Below are 20035 nucleotides of genomic sequence, written 5' to 3'. Positions count from 1 at the left end.
ATTGGCTACCATTTGGGGCAGGTGACCCGGCTGGGTGTTTGTGGATGAGACTGGAGAGCAGAGGCCAGGTTAAGATCCTCAACTGGCTAATGAACTTCGTTAATTGTCTTGTGGGGAGTGATCGATCATGCGCGTTAGCAGCACTCTCACGCTTGAGCTTCTGTTTACAACGTGCTTTCCCATGCTATCCCACATCTACTCCTTTTACGAGCCCAAAGAGACAATTAGGGATGCGTCGTTTACTTATTCAACTGAGGCCCCCAGAAGTGGCTCCGACTTAGCAGGAATTAGCGCGGAAAGCAGAGGCAGCAGGCGGGGAGGCCAAGGATGGAGGCTCAGGCCACAGGCCAGGCCAGGAGGACCATGAGTCTCAGGCAGGGGCCAAGGCGGTGCGATTGGAGCTTTCCCAACCAGGCACCCTACTACTCACCCTCGCCTCCGCCAGGACTCGCGTCCCGGGGGCGGCTCCAGGAGGCACGACCCCCACTGGGCCGCCCCACCCGCCAGGAGCCAAGACCGTACCTACATCCGGCCGGGGCAGATCCCCCACTGCGCTAACACTAACGGGGTCCCTCTGAAGGCCGCTGACTCTGGACCGCAGAACCTTTTGGGAAGTGTAGTTCCCATCCTTCCGAAAACACAGGGTTCTGCTGCTCTCCGCCCTTTCTATCCCACAGGGCCTCGCGCGCAGAGAACCCAATAGACCTGGGCTGAGAGCCTGATGGGAAAGGAGTTCTGGCTGCGCGATGACGTGCTCTGCGGAAGTAGCCAAGGACTACGTTTCCCGACGTGCTCCGAGGTGGGCGGGACCCGGAAGTGAGGGTTGAGAGGCCTCTCTGGAAGTTGTCCCGGGTGTTCGCCGCGGGAGCTCCGGGTCGAGAGGACGGGGTGTCGCTGCCGGGAGATTCCTCCGCTGCCGCCGGCCCCCGGAGCCCATCCCTTTCCTAACCCAACCCAACCTTTACCCAGTCCCAGCGGCCAACGCCTGTCTCTGCCGCGGATCCCAGCGTTACCATGAATCCTGCCGTCTTCCCAGCCTTCCCCGACTTGAGATGCTCCCTGCTGCTCCTGGTGAGTGAGGGAAGGAATGACAGACCCTTCGACTGACGCGCGGACGGCGGGAGGCCGTCGCCGAGGGGGAGCACCTCGGCCCCTACCCCTGCTTTCCTATTTTTTTTTTCCTTCGGTGGCGAGGAGTACACCCTCCGCTGCCGCCTTCACTCTCCGCATTCGTCTGTCCTCGTCTGTCCACTTTTCAGGCCCGGAGTCCCCGAGGCCCGAGAAGCCGTGGCCGGCGCTTGGGACCCATAAACGGGAGGGTTCGCCCCGGGGAAAGGATACGTGGGAGGGTCGCAGCCGGGCGCTCCTCCTGTGCCCGGAGAATGGAGGTTGTCTCGGTCTCGAGGGCTCCTGGACCTGGTGGTAGCCCGGATCGAAAAGGACGGGGGATAGACCTATACTGTTCCTTCTCATCACCTCCTTTTGGAAAGGGTGAGGCCGACAGTTGCTGGGGTCGTGTGAATCTCACTCTGGAGTCCTGAACCGGTGCCCGGGTTGGCAGTGCTCTCTGTTGTGGCTTGATATGATTGGTTGGGAACCCGGAACTGGAGACTGGTGTGGTGTCCAGTGGGGAATAAAGGTTGGAGGCTGAAATTACTTGAAGACCCTGGGCCCAAGACCTCCCTCAATTTTTGTTACAGCCCCTCTCCCAAATTTAAGCGGAGTTGTTCTTTAGTGCTTCTGATTTGCGAATGATCACATTTTTTTTTTTTTGCATACATATGTACTCATTCCTTAACTTCTTCCCCTGCTCAGCTCCATCCCATCTTATAAAGGAATCTTTCCTCAGTCCCTTTTCCTCCCAAGTACATCTTTGAGTGTGCAACCTAAGTAATCCATCCATGCTGCAGGTCAAATTGAGACAAAAGTGAAGGACTAACTCCCTATGGAAAAAAAATGACATACCTTTAATTGCGCTGTTATATAATATTTGAAAAAACTTTAGTTGCAAAATTTTTTAAAAATATAATTTTATTTATTTCAGAGAGGAAGGGAGGGGAGAGAGAGAGAGAGAGAGAGAGAGAGAGAGAGAGAGAGAAGAGAGAAGAGAGAGAGAGAAAGAGAGAGAGAGAAAGAAAGAAAGAGACAGAAACATCAATGATGAGAAAGAATTATTGATCAGCTGCCTCCTGCACCGAGCCTGCAACCCGGGCCCTGACCCGAGTTGAACTGCAACCTCCTGGTTCATAGGTCGACGCTCAACTACTAAGCCATGCCGGCTGGGCAATTGTGGATTTTTTCAACACCAAATTTAAGATAGACATTAAGTCAAAAATCACTTTCTTTACAATTTAAAAAACATGATTAAGTCACTCAGGAAGTCATGGTTATCAGGAGAACTGAGACTTCAATCAGGTCTCTTGACTTACAGTGCTTATTTCACCATAGTACATTAAATTTTTAATATTTGTGTTTAAAATAGTTTCTCTCCCTTCCTCCCTCTCCCCTTCTTCGCACTTAACTCTGTGATTTACAAGTCTTACATGAAAACCATATACAGTATTAGCTTGAACCTTTTCAGTGGAAGAGCACCATAAAAACTAAAGGGGCTGGCTGTGAAAATACTTTTGAGAACTAAAAACTATATAAATGTGTTAGTATTAAATGATAAAGTGTCTTATTGCCACTTATACAGCAATGAGTGATTTCTGTATATAGGAAAATATTCTGTATAAAGTTGATTTTTGGTAATTTCATTATACACTGATTCTCTTTTCCTTCTCATTGTTATTAGAGACCAGTCTCTCTTTAAGGATACTAGATAATGTTATTTTTTATATCCATATAATGGCCTGAAATATGAGTTGTCTACCAGAAATCACTTTTTGGTTACCAAAAAAAAAAGCAAAGGGAAAAAAAAATCATAAAATAGTGGAAAGAAAAGTTGACACTGAATAGAAAGCTGTATCAGATATACTTTTTTGAAATGGTATGTTTGATTGGAGAGCTAAGTTTAAGAAGGAGCAGGAATTTGTTTTGAAATAATTCATGCTTTTTATAGAAAACCTACAAGTCCAGTTAAAGATAAAAGAAGGAATTTTTAAAAAAATATATATTTTATTGATTTTTTACAGAGGAAGGGAGAGAGATAGAGAGCCAGAAACATCGATGAGAGAGAAACATTGATCAGCTGCCTCCTGCACATCCCCTACTGGGGTTGTGCCCGCAACCAAGGTACATGCCCTTGACCAGAATCGAACCCTGGGACCTTTCAGTCCGCAGGCCGACGCTCTATCCACTGAGCCAAACCGGTTTCGGCAGAAGGAATTTTTTTTTCCTGGTAATTCTAAAATCTAGTTAACATTTTGCATATTTACCTAAGTAAATGTAGAGAAATAGAAACTTAGAAATCATTTTAGAAAATACCTGTAAGATTAATGGGCTGGAAAATAAAGTTTAATAAACCAGAATTACAAGTCATGCTAGATTCAGTTTAAACACAGTGTTTTGTTTTAGCAATATATACCAGTTAGCAAATATTTGTAAAACATCTGTCTAGTCATAATGAGTTATTTATCTAACTGGAAATTATGTCTCAGTGATGGATCTTGCTTACTCAGTACCTGTTTGAAAATATGTCCTTTATCTTTCCCAAGGTATTTTATTCCTCCTCCCTCACTTCTGTCAGAGTGTTTATTCCCTCTCATGTACAGCCATTGAGTATTCAAGTTTCCACCTAGCTGAGGTCATCATTTTTTCCTTAAGTAGCCAGTTCTAAAAAGCCACATATTCTCTTACAACAATAATTTTTTTCAGGCAAACTATACCTCAGCCCTAAAGGACTAGATCTATCCATACTTAGTGGTGTTCATAAAATAACAACTGAAACATATAATCCTAAACTTCTGTAGGGAAGTGGTTTCCCCTGATCTCAAAGGCATTTTGGAATATCACTCTGTGCCTAAAACGTTCATTGTGTCCCTAGCTGATTTGGCTCAGTGGATAGAGCTTCGGCCTTCGGACTGAAGGGTCCCAGGTTTGATTCCGGCCAAGGGCACATGACTGGGTTGCGGGCTTGATCCCAGGAGGGGGCGTGCAGGACGCAGCCAATCAATGATTCTTTCTCATCATCGATGTTCCTATCTCTCTCTCCCTCTCCCTTCCTCTCTAAAATCAATAAAATATATTTTTAAAAAACCCACAAAACTCATTGTGATCATTTTTCCCTGGGCATAAATACAAAATTATAAAAAATGTACAAAAGATACACACAATGATATTTACTGCAAATCTTCAAATATATCCTCAGCTAACTTTTCTAGAATTACATTTCTTGGATCCTATGGTATGTCAGTTATTTAGGATTTCTGATATATTGTACCAAATTGCTCTACTTAAAAGGCTACCAATGTGTATTTCTACCAATGGTGTATGTGTAGTCTTACTTCCTCACACTAAACAATCAGTAGGTGTTTTTGTCATATGTGCCAATTTTGTAGTCCAAAAATGGTATCTGACTTAAAATTTACATTTATTTGATTACCACCAAAGTTGAATATTTTTTCATACTTATTAACCATTTATATTTCTCCATGTGTATGTAATGTACGTGTTCACGTTATTTGTCCCCTTTTTAAAAAATAATGTTTATTTTTACTTCCTCGGGTAATTCAGAATAGAATAGTAAGTCAGAATAATTCACAAGATACAGTTTGAGGACAATGGAAAGTGTCATTACTTTGTTCATTTAGTGTCCGTTCAAGAGGTAGCATAGTACAAAAAATCCTGAACTAGATGTTTGGGCATCTATACACAAGTTCCAAGTCTTCCATATACTTAATACAGTAACTAATCTAGGATAAATCACCTACCTAACTTTTTTGTAAGCACATTGAATTTGATGATTCAGTGATTCTTTGTGTCGTCTATCTTGTTTTTTAAAAAGGAAATTTCTCTAACTCCCCTAATTAATGGAGTTACTATTTGACTGGGTAATTCCTCAAAAAAAAAAAAAAGAGTCTGCTAGCTTTTCAACATGTTGCAGGTCTGTGCCCCCTCACTCTGTTATTCAGTGTAAAGAAAAGCATGTTTTGGTCACAGCTCTCCTGATATTGGCAATTGCTGTGCTCCATTTCATCTAACCAAGTAAGTGATTAAAAATAGTTGGACTTTTCACAGCTTTTATTGATCTTTAGTCTACCTTTCATTCCATAGAGAGGCGTTTTCTGTGCCCTAGGCTGCAGGAACTTTATTTCATTGTTATTTTTACTTTCCTCTTGTCATTTGAATGCCTGTTTGCTATTTTCTATGAAAGAAAAATATATTTGATATTCATATCATGCTTCCAAGAAATTTATAATTTGGTGGGGTAGAGAAGATGTGTATGTCAATAATTAGAATTCCAAAAGGGAAGTGGTAGGTGCTCTAATGGACTTGTAGAAGTGGGTTATAGATCTTGCTACATACAAGTGTGGTTGTGAACCCAGGCATCTGCATCACCTGAGAGCTGCTGCTAGCATCCTTACACCAGGCCTACCGAGTCAGAATCTTCAGTTTAACAACGTACCTAGCTGACCCATATATACCCATTATAGAGGACAGCTGTAGATGTTTGAAAGAGGCATTACTTATTTGTCAGTGGGAGAATAGAAGTCTTCAAAAAAGATAAGAGTAGGACCTTGAAAGGTAAAATTGGTTAATTTTCAGTCCTGAATGGAATGAATAAAAAAAGTTTAATAACTTAATAAATCTTTAACACGAGTACCTGTTTTGTTTTGCTTTTTAAAGAAGTCTTGCTGTCTGGCTTGCTGACATGGCCAGATGTTAGAATTGGCCCTGAAGAGGCTTGCAAACCCCTTGGCTAATTTCCATGAGGACAGATTATTATTTTCTTAGCCAAAATAAAGATCGTGGTCTTTAATGGATTCTCACAGCATTCCAATTACTCCATTCAAGAGAGGAGGGATAACTCTGTGACTGAGTTTGCACTCACCGCATATGGATCATTCATTTGTAATGTGCCCAAATGCAGCTTCATTTTCCAGACACCTTGATGCAGAACAAAGTTTTTCATAAAAAAAAAAAAAAAAAGGAGGGAAAAATGCTACTTTGCAGAAGTGTCTTATGTAATACTGTAGATCTCAGGTCTTGGTTTTGTCTTTGAGGAGATTACACTCAAATTCTAACTGCTTTTATTCTATTGGTGATGTTCTTAAGAGCTCTGATTTTTCCAGCCCTGTGATTTTTCTCATTAAGAAGAACCTTGAGCATTATATTTTAATGTGTCTAACTTTTAGTCAGCTGAATTTGTAGACATGAACATTATTAATATAATAGATAAAAGCAATGAAAATAAGGAAGAAATCATCTCAGAAAAGCATTCCAGTAGTATATGAGCTAAGGAAAACCGTTGGGAGAATAGCCGAGTGCCAGTTCTTTTTCCTTAAGATGATCAGAATCCATTTGTGGGACTTTTGGTAATTGGATTTAAGAACTTTTTTAGAAAAAGGTCTTTAGGAATCAAGAATTTTTGACCCTGGTAAAAGTAATTGGGGCCCTTTTTATTTTTGTGGGACTCTACCATCAGTATCTTGCTCAGTTCAGTAGTCAGGAAGGGATATAAAAACCATTCAGTTACAATGACTGACATTAGAGTTGTGCTGTAAATTTAAATTTATTAAAATAAAGGAAAATATAAAATTCCATTCCTCAGTTACAGTAACCACATTTCAAGTGCTCAATAGTCATGTAGCTAGTGGCTACTATATATATCAATACAGATTACGGAACATTTCTATCATTGCAGAAAGTGCTGTTGCGTAAGGAGAGCTTCACTTTCCTCTGTCTCAGAAAGAAAGTCAAGTTGAGGTTAAACAATGAGGAAAATGCCTCAAGTAGTGTTTCAAAACTTGAACATAGATCTTGTCTGTCCAAGGGCAATCACCAGGAGAATGTCCGCAGATCTTATCAGTGAGCACAGATTTGCCTTTTGATTGGCTGTAGCAAATTTATGGAAGCACCAGAGAATACTAGTTAAAATTAGAAAATAAAAGTTTGAGTGTTAGTATTGATTCTTCTAAAAGGGCAAGTCACTTTCCTTCTTGAGACCTTAGTTTTTTCAACTAAAAATTGAGAAAAATTGAATAGACTGTTTTGGGCTTTCTGATTTAAGAGGCTGCAATTGTCTCTGTGGTAAATCCCCTTTGAGGCGACATCTTTAGAAATGATAGAGTAGTGATTTTTCAACTGGGGTGTCACAAGAATCTTTTAAAAAACTTCACCCAAGGATATTTTCCATTGATTTTTTTTTTTTTTTTTTGAGAGGGAGAGAGAAACATTGATGAGAAACATTGATCTGTTGCCTCCCATACTTGCTCTGACCCAGGAATCAAACCTGCAAACAGGGTATATATCCTGATTGTGAATCGAACCCACAACCTTTTGGTGTATGGAATGACAATCCAACCAAATGAGCCACTTGGCCAGGGCATGCCACAAGGATTTTTAAAACATGCAAAACCTATCTGACTAGTTAGGGACACTGACATTTTCCGCCTTAGATTGTAAAATAAAAAAACTGACTACAGCCAATACAACAATAGCCATCTGGTGTGAATAAATCAAAATTATACCCTTTTTTTTTTTTTTTTTTGTCAAACCAACAAAATATATATATTTTTGGTGTGCTGCAGAATTTTAGTAATTAGTTTATGAGTGCCAGGAGATGAAAAGATTGAACATTGTTGCTTTAGAGGAAATTTTATTTTACTTTATTATTTTAAAAAATATGTATTTTTATTGCTTTCAGAGTAAGAGAGAGGGAGAGTGATAGAAACATCAGTGATGAGAGAGAATCATTGATCAGCTGCCTCTTGTGCACCCCACACTGGGGATCGAGCCCGCAACCCAGGCATATGTCCTGACTGGGAATTGAACTGTGACCTCCTGGTTCTTAGGTCTATGCTCAACCACTGAGCCATGCCAGCTGGGAAAGAGGAATTTTTATTGACTAAGAACATACCTACATTTTAATGGGGAAATTACCAGTAAAAAGATCGCCTGTTGGTCTGTTTTGTTTTTCTCAGGTATCAGAAGGATACCTTTTTCCAGGAGCTAATCTTCTAATTAGTGAATGTGCATCTCTTACTGCCTACTTTAAAATAAATGGCTAGAAGTTATATGAGCTCATGAAGATAGACTAATATTTAATATTTAAAGCAGCTTGCTAAGAAATTTAAGCCAACTCTAAAGTATGATTTAGTGATGGAGTAGAGCTCATGAATAAGTTTTAAACAGTTAAAATTTCTTGGTACTTGGAACAAGATACTCTCATAGTTAAATGCCTGATATTTTACGGTTCTGTTGTGTTTGGAGTTTTTGGAAAATTCAACTTTTAAAAAGTTACTCACACAGCAATGAAGTCTATCTCTGCAGAAAGAACAGTTTCAAGTGAAGTGTGATTTAGAGTTATCCTGAGAGAAGAAATTTAGACATTCTAAATTCTTTTGATTTCTGGCCCAACTGCAGTAAAATCTCTGCTAGCTGGTGACAAGTTCACACTTCTGTAATGACTTCACATTCTGAAAGAGCTAAGAGAATAAAGAAGATCTATTTTTTTTTGTAGTCAAAGTAATTTCTTAGAAAACATCTACTTAAATTGACTCATTCATCAAACTTTCTAGTACCCATTTTTACTATAAGAGTAGATACTAATTCTCTTAGTCTTATGATCTGCTTACAATTAACAAAAGTATCACAGTATTGCAAAATACTTGGCTCTTTGCTTAATCTTTGAACAAACAGTTTCAGAGACCTTAATTTCACTTTAGAGCTATAAAAACTATACTGCATTTTTTCTCATAGACTTTGCACCAGTGATAACATTTTAATGTATAGTTGACCCATGAGCAATGTGGGGATAAGGATCACTGACCCTTCCCCCCTGACACACACACACTGTTGAAGATCTTTGTATAACTTTTGACTCCCCAAAACCTTAACTAATAGCCTACTATTGACCAAGAAGCCTTACCAATAATATAAACAGTTGATTAACACATTATTTGTATTATGTACTGAATTTTTACATTAAAGCAAGCTAGAGAAAAAATGTTAATAAAAATCAGAAAAAGAAAATACATTTACAGGATTATATGTATTTATTGAACACAACAACAACCATGTATGTATAAGTGTACCCATGCAGTTCAAACCTGTGTTGTTCAAGGGTCAACCGTATGTCCTTCTGTTTTTTTCTATGTATATTTGAAAGGACTTTTAACAGTAACATGTACATTTTGAGCAAGGTAGGATTGGGCTCTTGCTCTTGTTTGATCCTGGTATAGAGTAGTAGACCATTGGTGACCTGGATTATAGAAGCAAAAGATGCCAATGCGTGTACACGTGCTTGTACCCATATAACTTGAAAATGACACCTAATTTGACCACTAAACTTAAAAAGTTATTTAACCTTTCTGAGCTTCCATTTTCTCACCTATCAAATGGGGATAAAGACCTCTTCTGCAGAGTTCTGGGAAGACAAAATGAGACTCTTTGTGAATGTGTCCATGGCACATTGTAGTAAACTTTTCTGGTTTCTGCCACATATTAGGTGTTCAAAAAATGTTTAGATGAGGGACAGTGAGTGAGTGAATGAATGAATCGTTTCTCTTTTTTGTAATTTTCAAATTGTCCATCCAGTGATATTGAAATTGGGTGAGCTGAAATGATGAACTGGCATGACTAGTGTCCAGCCTCTGTGGTTTTCTAATGCTCATAATTGCACTGTCATAAAAACAGCCTAATCATGTGACTACTGAGTGAATAAGTTATCTGCCTAGTTCTGTTTTATAGCTGTACTTAATTTTGTACTTATATTTATTATGTAATGATGAACCCTGTGTAGACACTTGTTTGGAGAAGTCACTTAGCCTATTTGAGTCTTATCATTTAACAAATATTTGCACTTATCATATGTCAGACATTGCAAAGTTTCATTTCCCTTATTTATAAAGTAGGAATAATATAGTTCCTGCTTCAGCTTCAGAGTTGCTGTGAAAATATAAAAGATAATATATGTGCTTATGAACAGTAAATATAAGTTGTTACATTAGAATATTGTTGCATGCTTAAAACATGCTTATTACTTGGATTCTTCCACTGCAAGCCTAGGTATGCAATGTGTATTCCTTTCAGGGAGAGTTGGTGCATTATGAAATAGTTCTAGATTTCCAGGATAACTGACAATACTAGACTGTAGATTGACATCAAAGCTAGAAAGGCCTACTTCATTCCTGGCTTTAGCTATGTGATATTAAGCAAATTTCCTTATCTTTCTGACCCTCAAATTTTCTATTTTAAAAGTGAGGATAATTCTGCAAGGTTGTAAGGTTAAGGTATGTATAAAGTACTTTGCATCACCTGGCATATAGGACATATTTTTGTTTTGTAAAGTAATGAATTGAGAAGGAAACCTTGTCAAACTGATGAAGTCATCATTATGAAATGGAGAAAGTATCTTGGAGGAGAATAGTGCTTGTGCTGGCCATCTTTCTGTGCTTTTACTATTTTTTTTTTTTGACCTTCTGAAATGGGTAAATGGACGAGAACTTCTATTTTAAAAGTCTGATTGTAAATATTAGTGGTTTCTTAAAGTGCTTATTAACTTGTCTCTTTCCCCTGTAAGTTATTACATAGTTTTATTAAAATAGTGACAAAAATAACTATGATTGATAGAAATAACTAACTTGATATGCATGTCTGCTGTTAATACAAAAGCAAATAAATTCCTGTAAGTGGTATAAATGAAGTGGTGAAACATGCTTTATGCTTTACTCTTTGAAAGGTATCATTTGCTCCACATAGAAAAATATCATTTCTATTACTTTGTACACTCAAAATCATTCAAAAATATATCTTTGACTGTTGTAATTGACGAGATTTGAAAAAATGATGACAATTTTTTAAAAAGTAAGTCTTTAGTTGAATTTATAAGGGAAGAGAAGATTATCACAGCAGATTTTTGGTCAATGAAAAGATGCAAAAATAAAAATACTATTTCTGTAAGTGTGGAAGGTTTTAAATTGCTGGTTATATGGTTTCATTTGCCCCTATAAGCCTAACTTACATATACCAAACTATACCTTAAATATTGCTTTCAGTAGAGTGTAAAGTTATTTACACATAGTATGTATAATATTTACTACTTTAGTAAGTTTTGGCCATTAAGCTAAATTACTGTTTATTAATTTGATGGAAACTGAGGCTATGACAAATTCTCTTTAATTTAGATACTGTGATGAAGGTATTTGGTAAGAACCTGTTGGTATATAAAGACAGATCATGATGGGTATTTCAACTTAGATCAGGAAAATGCTACTGTATGATTTTGCTTTTCTAATGTCTTGAATACATTTACAGATCCCTTCCATTGGGAAGATGGCTACTGGGTTAGAAAAGAAGGTTACATTGTGTTTTCCAGTCCATAATGCTAAGTTATAAAGGTTTCCTTGATATACACTTGACCAAAAGAGTGGTTTAAGGTATATAAAAAGATGAGCCCTCAAGAAATAGCTTTTAAATCTGAGAAGTGCCTAATATTCTGTAGCAAAATAATCAGATTTTCAGTCTTTTCTTTCTCATTTGACCCTCATGAGGCAAGAGAAACCACCTGGCTAGGCACGACTGAAGTAGTTAACTATGCGCAAGGCTGTTGTGTTTGATGCCTTAGTGGTCTTTTTTAGCTTCCTTTATTTGGGGAATACTGCTTTGTACTGTAGTAGTAACTTCCCTTGATCATCTATAGCTGTGACTTCTAATGCAAAATGAATTGTGATATTAGGAAATTAGCAAAGAGCTTGTCTATATTTCCACATGACATGATTTTTGAAGAATCTATCGCTTCTTTTGGAATATTACAATGCTTTGAAGTACAGCAAGCTTTTGAATAATTTTATTTTGTTCAATGTTGTTTTGTTATAAAGTTGATGAGATGCTGTAGGAACTTAACTCTTGTTTATATCAATTAGCTTATGATAAAATTGGTTTGTTATATCTTGTTTCCCTTAAAATCACAGAACAACGTTAAGTGGAGGCTTACGGTACTAAGTTAATAAATATACCTGAATATTGTAAAGATGAGATAGAAGATACTTTCTTTTTTTTAAAATATTTTTATTGACTTTTTACAGAGAGGAAGGGAGAGGGATAGAGAGTTAGAAACATCGATGAGAGAGAAACATGGATCAGTTGCTTCCTGTACACCCCCTACTGGGGATGTGCCCCTGCAACCAAGGTACATGCCCATGACCAGAATCGAACCTGGGACCCTTGAGTCCGCAGGCTGACGCTCTATCCACTGAGCCAAACTGGTTTCGGCAGAAGATACTTTCTTAAAGGCTTATAATGCACTTTTTATTCAGGCTGTTTAAATGGTTTCAGGAGGGAACAAGAGTGTCTTCAGGGCATATTTTCTTCTAAGAGAAGTACAGGATATTTGTATTATCAAAGTTTATTAACCCATTGTCAGGGCTGGGGTAATTCATATCGGTAAATTTTTTAAATGGTACTTAAAGTCAGTACTACTCATACAAGCCAAATGGAGTGTGAGTGTAACCTTTTTTGTTTTTCTGGAAGTCATTCAAAAACATAAAGAAGCATTTTCATTATGTTTAGGTTCTGAAATGTTTGCTAATGTTCTAGTTCATAGGTACAGAAGGACACATCATACATGGGATGACTAAGTTCATCTCTTGTTGGCAAAGACTATGTGGTTCTGTTTGATTAGCATGCATGGAAACTTTTAGATTGAAAGTTTGTAATTAAAGAAGTTGGTGTCTGCCTTACTGGAGGCTACCAACATGATTGAACTTTTTAAAAATGATGATTGTGCTCCCCAGGTAATAGTAGCTACCTAATTGTGAATTATACTATCCTTTGGTAAGTCGTCTGCTCATAATCTTTATAGCATTTCATACTTTTCTGCATTTCTTTTTGAAATGCTGTTCTTCCTGCTTCTTTATGCGCCTGTAGTTTGTTCTCTCTGTTTCTCTGTTTCTTTCTCTGTTCCTCACTGGTTGGGGGAAGGAAAAAGGCCTACATTTAAGAGACAGAAAACAGTAAGGAGGTAAATGTGGATATTCTCTAATGTACTAACAGCTTCTTCCTTTTCCATCACATCTTGTCATCCAGTCATTTTAACTCACAGCTTTAACTGTTGCCTCTCTAAAGATTGGAGAAGATTGAGGGCCTGTTAGCACTTTAGTGCCTTGGGCTCAGTTACTTTCTTGGTGCTTTAGTCCTGGGTATATGAAAAGTGGTCAAATACAATTTCCAGATTTTTCATGCTAGTTGGTAGAAAGCACCTCATCTCTGTCAGCTGTTTTCTCATTGACTGGGCAAGGCATATAAATAGTGAAATTGCTGTAGATCAGTGATTACAAAGAAATTGTTTCTCCAAAATAGTCTTAACTCCTCTTTTAGTTTCACCAGTCACTTAGGTTTATGACTTTGGCTTGTTGAACTTTTAACCCTTTAGCTTGTCATCATGACCTGTTTGTCTTTGGAAAGTTTCCCCAAATCTCCTCCATCCCAGTCCAGGCCCTTGTTTTCCTTCCATGTTACCATTGCGCTCTTTGTCATAAAAGTATGGAACACTAATCTTTCTTAAATCCTGAAATTACTCTGCTCCTCCCTTCATGAGAAGTCTCCTTTATTATTTTCTGCTACAGTAGATATCAACCCCAGTATCTGATTTTCAAGGGTATTATACTCACTCTTCTAAGACTTTGGTTTTTTCATTAACAATCTGGCTCCAACTTCATCTTCCAATATGCACTACATGAACTTCCATAGTCAGGTTTTGCTACTGACTGACTTCATCCACAGAAACCATTCTGTTTAACCCACAGAGTGCACTTTGCCTTTTTCCTGCCTTCTCTCTAAATTTTTGTAGTTTACTTTCTATAAGCCTTACAGTACTTGCATCATATATCTTGTGTGCTAATTTTTCATGGATGGTCATGAAGCTCTTGAAGGACGGAATATGCCTTTGAACTCCCTACAGGTCCTACATGGTTCAGCACTTCCATCCCCATAGGTTCTCATCCAGAAACTGCCATAAGCTTGTGGAAGAATAGGAGGATATGTTCTTGTACATGATAGGATTGTGATGAATGTGTAGAATGGAAAGGTGAGTAGATGCTCAGCCTGGTGAGGTAAAACTTTGCAGTGGCAATGCTTTTACAGTAGATTGATTTGTCCTGTACTAGGTGTACTGGTTAATAAAGGCAGATTTTGTAATCAAAGAAAACATGATAATTTCAAGAGAAACATCAAAAGTGCTTTATTCAAAGTAATGTCCATCGCTAGCTACACATTTCCCGCATCTTTCAGATAATTTGTGGATACTGTCCCAATAGAACTTTTCTTGTTTTGAGGCAAACCATTCAGAGACCCAATTTTCCACTTCTTCATACGTTTTGAAGTGCTGCTCAGAAAGTGCGTGTGCCATCAATTGGAACAAGTGGTAATCTGAAGGAGCAAGATCTGTTGAATATAGCCAGTGGGTTAATACTTCCCAGGCAAGATCTTTTAACCCTTTGCACTAGCTTGCTTTTTTCTTGATTCCTTTATTCTAATGCTAACCGTGTCGAGTCACACTCGACATCCGAGTGCAAAAGGTTAAAGTGTCTTTAACTGGTTTTGAAGTGTGTGACGGTGCGTTATCATGAAGCAAAATTACTTTGCTGTGTTTTCTACCCATTCTGGTTGTTTCACGATCAAAGCGTGGTTCAAATTGATTGATGTCGGTAGCGATCAGTATTAACGGTTTCACTTGGTTTTAGCAGCTCATAATACACCACACCGTCCTGATCCCACCAAACTCAGAGCATTGTCTTCTTTCTGAAGCAATTTGGCCTTGCAGTTGATGTTGATGGTTGACCTGGATTAACCCATGATTTTGTGCATTTGGTAGTCTCAAAATAAATCCACTTTTCATTGCCAGTCACAATTCGATGCAAAAAAGACTTTCGTGCCATTGAAGCAACATTTTACTGATGACTTTCCGGTTTTCCATTTGTCTTTTATTCAGTTGATGTGGCACCTATTTTCCTTCCTTTAAAATCTTTCCCATTGCTTGTAAACGACCAGAAATTGTTTGCTGAGCAACGTTTAATCTTTCTGCAAGTTGTTTTTGAGTTTGACATGCCCATTGCTTTTAAACGACCAGAAATTGTTTGCTGAGCAACATTTAATCTTTCTGCAAGTTGTTTTTGAGTTTGACACGTCTCTTCATCCAATAATGCCTGTAATTGTTGGTCTTCAAACTTTTCCGGTTGACCTGGACGTTCTTTGTCTTTCACATCGAAATCATCACTTTCAAAGTGTTTAAACCTGCTTTCACAAGTCTCTTGTGATGGACCATGTTCACCATGAGCTTCCAAAGTATATGATAACTTTTTCTTCAAAATAAAGTAATGAATTAAAACTTACTGCAAATGGTCTTTTTTTTGGCATGAAATTCGACATTTTTTAAGTGTAAAAATATCTATGATGTTAATACCTTCAGCAAATATGACATATGAAGTTTTGAAGCTTGCTGTCAATACAACAAAATAGCATACATATCAAATTGCATATATATCAACATATGTGTAGCTTTATTGGAAAAAATCCACATTATTAACTGGTACATCTAGTAAGCTTCCTATCATAGCAAATGTTCAATTTGAAGCTAACTGACCATCTTGCCAGTGATGCTGCAAGAAGATTGCTGTACGAGGGGGAATTATCACATTCTATCCTATATAATAAAAGCCCAGCGACCAAACAGCAGAACGACCAGAACGACAGGTCTACCAGTCACTATGATGCACACTGACCACCAGGGGGCAGAAGCTCAACGCAGGAGCTAGCCCCTGGTGGTCAGTGTGCTCCCACAGTGGGAGCACCCCCTCGGCTGACCCGGATGAGCGGCTGCTCCCACTGCAGCCACTTGGCTGACCGGGATGAGGGGCGCTCCCCTAGCGGGCCGATCTCCGCAGGCCATGCCCCCCCACCAATGCATGAATCCTGTACACTGGGCCTCTAGTAGTTAGATAAATTAATGCCCTTTCAATTTGGTAATTCTAAATAACTACTGTTTTGACCTAATAAAGTGGAGGCCAGAAAGGTTGATAGGAACTGAGGGATTGACCAGGGTAATGGTAAGTTAAACAATAATATTGATAATTTATAGCTTAGTAATCTTTATAGTTAATGGTCCTATATTTCAGTTCTCTCTTTAGAGCTTATGTTGAAAATAAAATTTGAAATTATAAAATATATCATTGTGGCCTTCATATTTGATCATCTATTTGACTACTGAGATAATTCAATTTAGGAGACTGTCTATCCTACATAGATTCTTTATCTGAAAACTTTATTGTTTTGAATTACTAAAAACAGAATGTACATTGGAATTGCTGCATTCGTTTCACTTACTGATAAATAGGAAACTTATGCTCATTCCACAATAGTAGAGGGTATGAACTTCAGTTGATTGAGACTTGCTTTTTTCTCCCTTTTTAAATAGAAACCAATGGTGTATTTTCTGTATTCATTCTCTTAATTTGACGGTGAGTTGATTTGTCACTTCTTTATTTGCTAGTTTATCCTAAGGCAGGTCAAGTATTTTAGTATTTTTCTTAAGTTGTTTTTGTTTTTGAGGGGGTGGAGGGGTTGAGAGGCCTCTAGAATTCTTGATGACTTAAATTATTTATCAAATTTGGAAACCAAAAGTCTGAAATCAAGGTGCTGGCAGGGCCACTGTCCCTCTGAAGGCTCTAGGGCAGAATCCTTCTTTGCCTCTTCCAGCTTCTGGTGGCTCCTGGCATTTCTTGGCTTATTTATAGACACATCATTTCAATCTCTGCATCCATCTTCATTCATTATCTCCCCTGTGTGTCTCTGTATCATCTCCTCTGCTTGTAAGGACACCAATCAGTGGATTTAAGACTTAGTCTAAATCCAGGGTGATTTCATCTTGAAACCATAAACTAATTACATCTGCAAGAACCTTATTTCCAAATGAGATTACATTCGGAAGTTCTGGCTGACATGAATTTGGGGGGGACCCTGTTCAACCCACTACAGCTGATATGCTTCTTTTTTACTCCAAATCTATATTTACATAGGACTGTAGGCAGAAAGAAATAAGCTATTAGTGTGCATGTGCATACATCTGAAATATTATTCCTTAAACTATAAAATAATAAAAGTAGGGAATTAAATATTTTTGTTGCATAAAGGTATTTAGGAAAGTGACTATTTGCATTGATAGTGAAATAAGGAATAATACTTTTAAAAATATACTTTGTTTTTTAGAACAATTTTAGGATCACAGTAGTATTAAGTGCAAGGTGTACAGAGATTCCCTGCCCCATACACATGCATAGCCTCCCCTATTATCACCATCCCCTATCAGAATGGCACATTTGCTACAGTTGATGAGCCTACATTGACAACATATTATCACCCAGAGTACATAGTTTACATTAGGATTTATTCTTGGTGTACATCAGTGATGGGCAACCTTTTGAGCTTGGTGTGTCAAACTTCGACAAAAAACTGAGCATAACTTGGGGTAGTGTGTCACTTTGAGGGAAAAACTAACTCCAAGATTCTAGTCGCAAATGTTTCATCCTCAGGAGCAGCAAATGTTTCATCCTCGGCATGCGGCCACATGTCATCAGAAATGGCTATGTGTGTCAGTGCTGACACGCATGTCATAGGTTCGCCATCACTGGTGTACATTCTGTGGGTTTGGACATTATTTACTATTATAATATCAAACAAAGTAGTTTCACTAATCATTTTACTATTTCCGTAGTTTTGCCTTTTTTTCCGCCTCATATAATGTCATCTAGTTGGAAACAAACAGTATGTAACTTTAGCAGATTGATTTTTCTCACTTAGTAATAGGCATTTCTGTTTCCTCTATATCTTTTATGGCTTAATAGCTTATTTCTTTTTAGTGCTGAATAATACTGCATTGTATGGATGTACCACAGTTTATCTGTTGGTCCATTGAAGGACATCTTGGTTACTTCTTGTCTTGGCAATTATGAATAAAGCTGCTATAAGCATTCATGTGCATGTTTTTGTGTGGTTGTAAGTTCTCAGTTCCTTTTTTTTTTTTTTTTTAATATATTTTTATTGATTTTCTGCAGAGAGGAAAGGAGAGGGACAGAGAGCTAGAAACATCAATGAGAGAGAAACATCGACCAGCTGCCTCTTGCACACCCCCTACCAGGGATGTGCCCGCAACCAATGTACATGCCCTTGACCGGAATCGAACCTGGGACCCCTTAGTCCGCAGACCGACGCTCTATCCACTGAGCCAAACCAGTTTCGGCAGTTCTCAGTTCCTTTACGTAGATACTAAAGAGTGCAATTGCTGGATTGTGTGGTAGGCGTATGTTTAGTTTTTTAAGAAACAGCCAAATTGTCTTCCAAAGTGGCTGTATCATTTTGCATTCTCACCAGCAATGAATGAGAGTTTCTGTTGCTCCACAACTTTGTCAGCATTTGGTGTAGTTAGTGTTCTAGATTTTGGCCATTCTAATAGGTACGTAGTGGTAATCTCATTTTAATTTGCATTGAATCTATAGTTATGTCACCTCTTTCTTCTGATACTATTAATTCCTAATTGTGCCAATGCTTGTTATTTCTTTTACTCTTTCTCATAGCAACTAAGACAAGAGTGTGCAAGGGCAAATGACTTCTAAATTCAGATTTCCCTTTAATAAACCATGGTTATTCCTTGATTATGTTTTTGGTAGAGTGCTTAGAAATTGAAATATTACATGGTAGTGTGGTGGAGGTCATGAGGTAATAACCCTTAATATATATTAAAGCTTGGAGACTCACTGGGAGGCGGTGGTGTATTTTATTTTCTTAAGGCATTTATTTGTTTGGTTAATAAAATTATATAGGTTTCTGATGTACAATTCTATAATACATCATCTGTATATTTTATTGTTTGTTCACCACCGCACATCAAATTTCCTTCCAATCACCATTTAAACTCCCTATACCCTCTTCACCTACCCCCAACCCTCTTTCCCTCCGGTAGTCACCATACTGTTGTCTGTGTCTATGAATTTGTTTCCCCTTAAGCCCTTCACCTTTATCACCCAGCTGTGCAAACCTGGGGTGCGGGGGGGGGGGAGGAAGGGTTGGGGTAAGACCGAATGAGGGAAAGACAGACCCATTTGCTTTACAAAGTTAATTAAAACAGTATGTGGCATACGGGGAAGTATTAAAGTTATTCTAATGATACTTAATTAGAATAGGTATCTCAGTAAGTGTATGGCCTTTCAAGGACTAATTTTGAATGACACTTAAGAATTAGTTTGGTTAGAAGTAACAGTATAATTATGAAGATACAGATTTTTAAAGTAAGCAGCATATACATTAGACATAAATAGTAATGGAGTTATTCTTGAATTTGGTAATAAAAAATATTTTTACCCTAGAACATAGTATTCAGGAATAAGAAACTAGAAAGCTTGAAAGTTATTCTAGAATTAAGTGAATGTGGAAAATGAGAAACCCAAGGTTTCACTGAACATTTTTCATTGAAGGCTTTTTGACTCACCAAAAAACAGGATAACTTGTTTGCTGGTGAAATAAAGGCATTCTTTAACATATGTACAGATATTTTCAGCACATTCTACAGTGTAGAAATGCATATACTATCAGCAGAAACTGGTAATAAGAGATTTAAAGAATTTAAATAATATAATTTGGGAGGTATTACAGTCTATTTGTTAAAAACCTTGAAATTTTTTTCCAGAAGTTAACTGAAAACATTTAGTTCACTATATTGTATTGTATATTGGCTTTCTTCCCGTCGTACTTCCCATTTCTTTTATGGGTACTTCCTTTTTCTCCCAAGTAAATTGCTTGTCTCAAGATTCACTTCTGGTGGAGCCCAAACAAAGAGAGGTTGTCATTTTTCCTATAAATTTTTCTATATTTTGACATGGCTACT

The 20035-nt window shown here is 38.0% G+C and overlaps 2 protein-coding genes across 5 annotated transcripts in view; one reads left to right on the top strand and one right to left on the bottom strand.

Annotated features, from left to right (window-relative positions):
- Positions 1–704, bottom strand: part of INVS (inversin) — a 126885-nt gene extending 126181 nt beyond the window's left edge. Inside the window, 1 exon segment of the mRNA XM_054727480.1 lies at positions 431–704. The gene's annotated coding sequence lies outside the window, so the exon portion shown is untranslated.
- Positions 705–826: 122 nt separating this feature from the next.
- Positions 827–20035, top strand: part of ERP44 (endoplasmic reticulum protein 44) — a 62524-nt gene continuing 43315 nt past the window's right edge. Inside the window, exon 1 of one of the 4 annotated variants that reach the window (XM_054727719.1) lies at positions 827–1071. In XM_054727719.1, coding sequence (XP_054583694.1) covers positions 1015–1071 — 57 coding nt within the window. In that variant the 5' untranslated portion in view covers positions 827–1014. The remainder of the gene's footprint in view (positions 1072–20035) is intronic. The other 3 variants (XM_008141861.3, XM_054727717.1, XM_028145937.2) reach the window with 3 other exon arrangements.

Source organism: Eptesicus fuscus, chromosome 15, assembly GCF_027574615.1.
Source record: "Eptesicus fuscus isolate TK198812 chromosome 15, DD_ASM_mEF_20220401, whole genome shotgun sequence".
NCBI classification, from domain to species: domain Eukaryota; kingdom Metazoa; phylum Chordata; class Mammalia; order Chiroptera; family Vespertilionidae; genus Eptesicus; species Eptesicus fuscus.
This window is presented reverse-complemented; position numbering and strand designations above follow the sequence as displayed.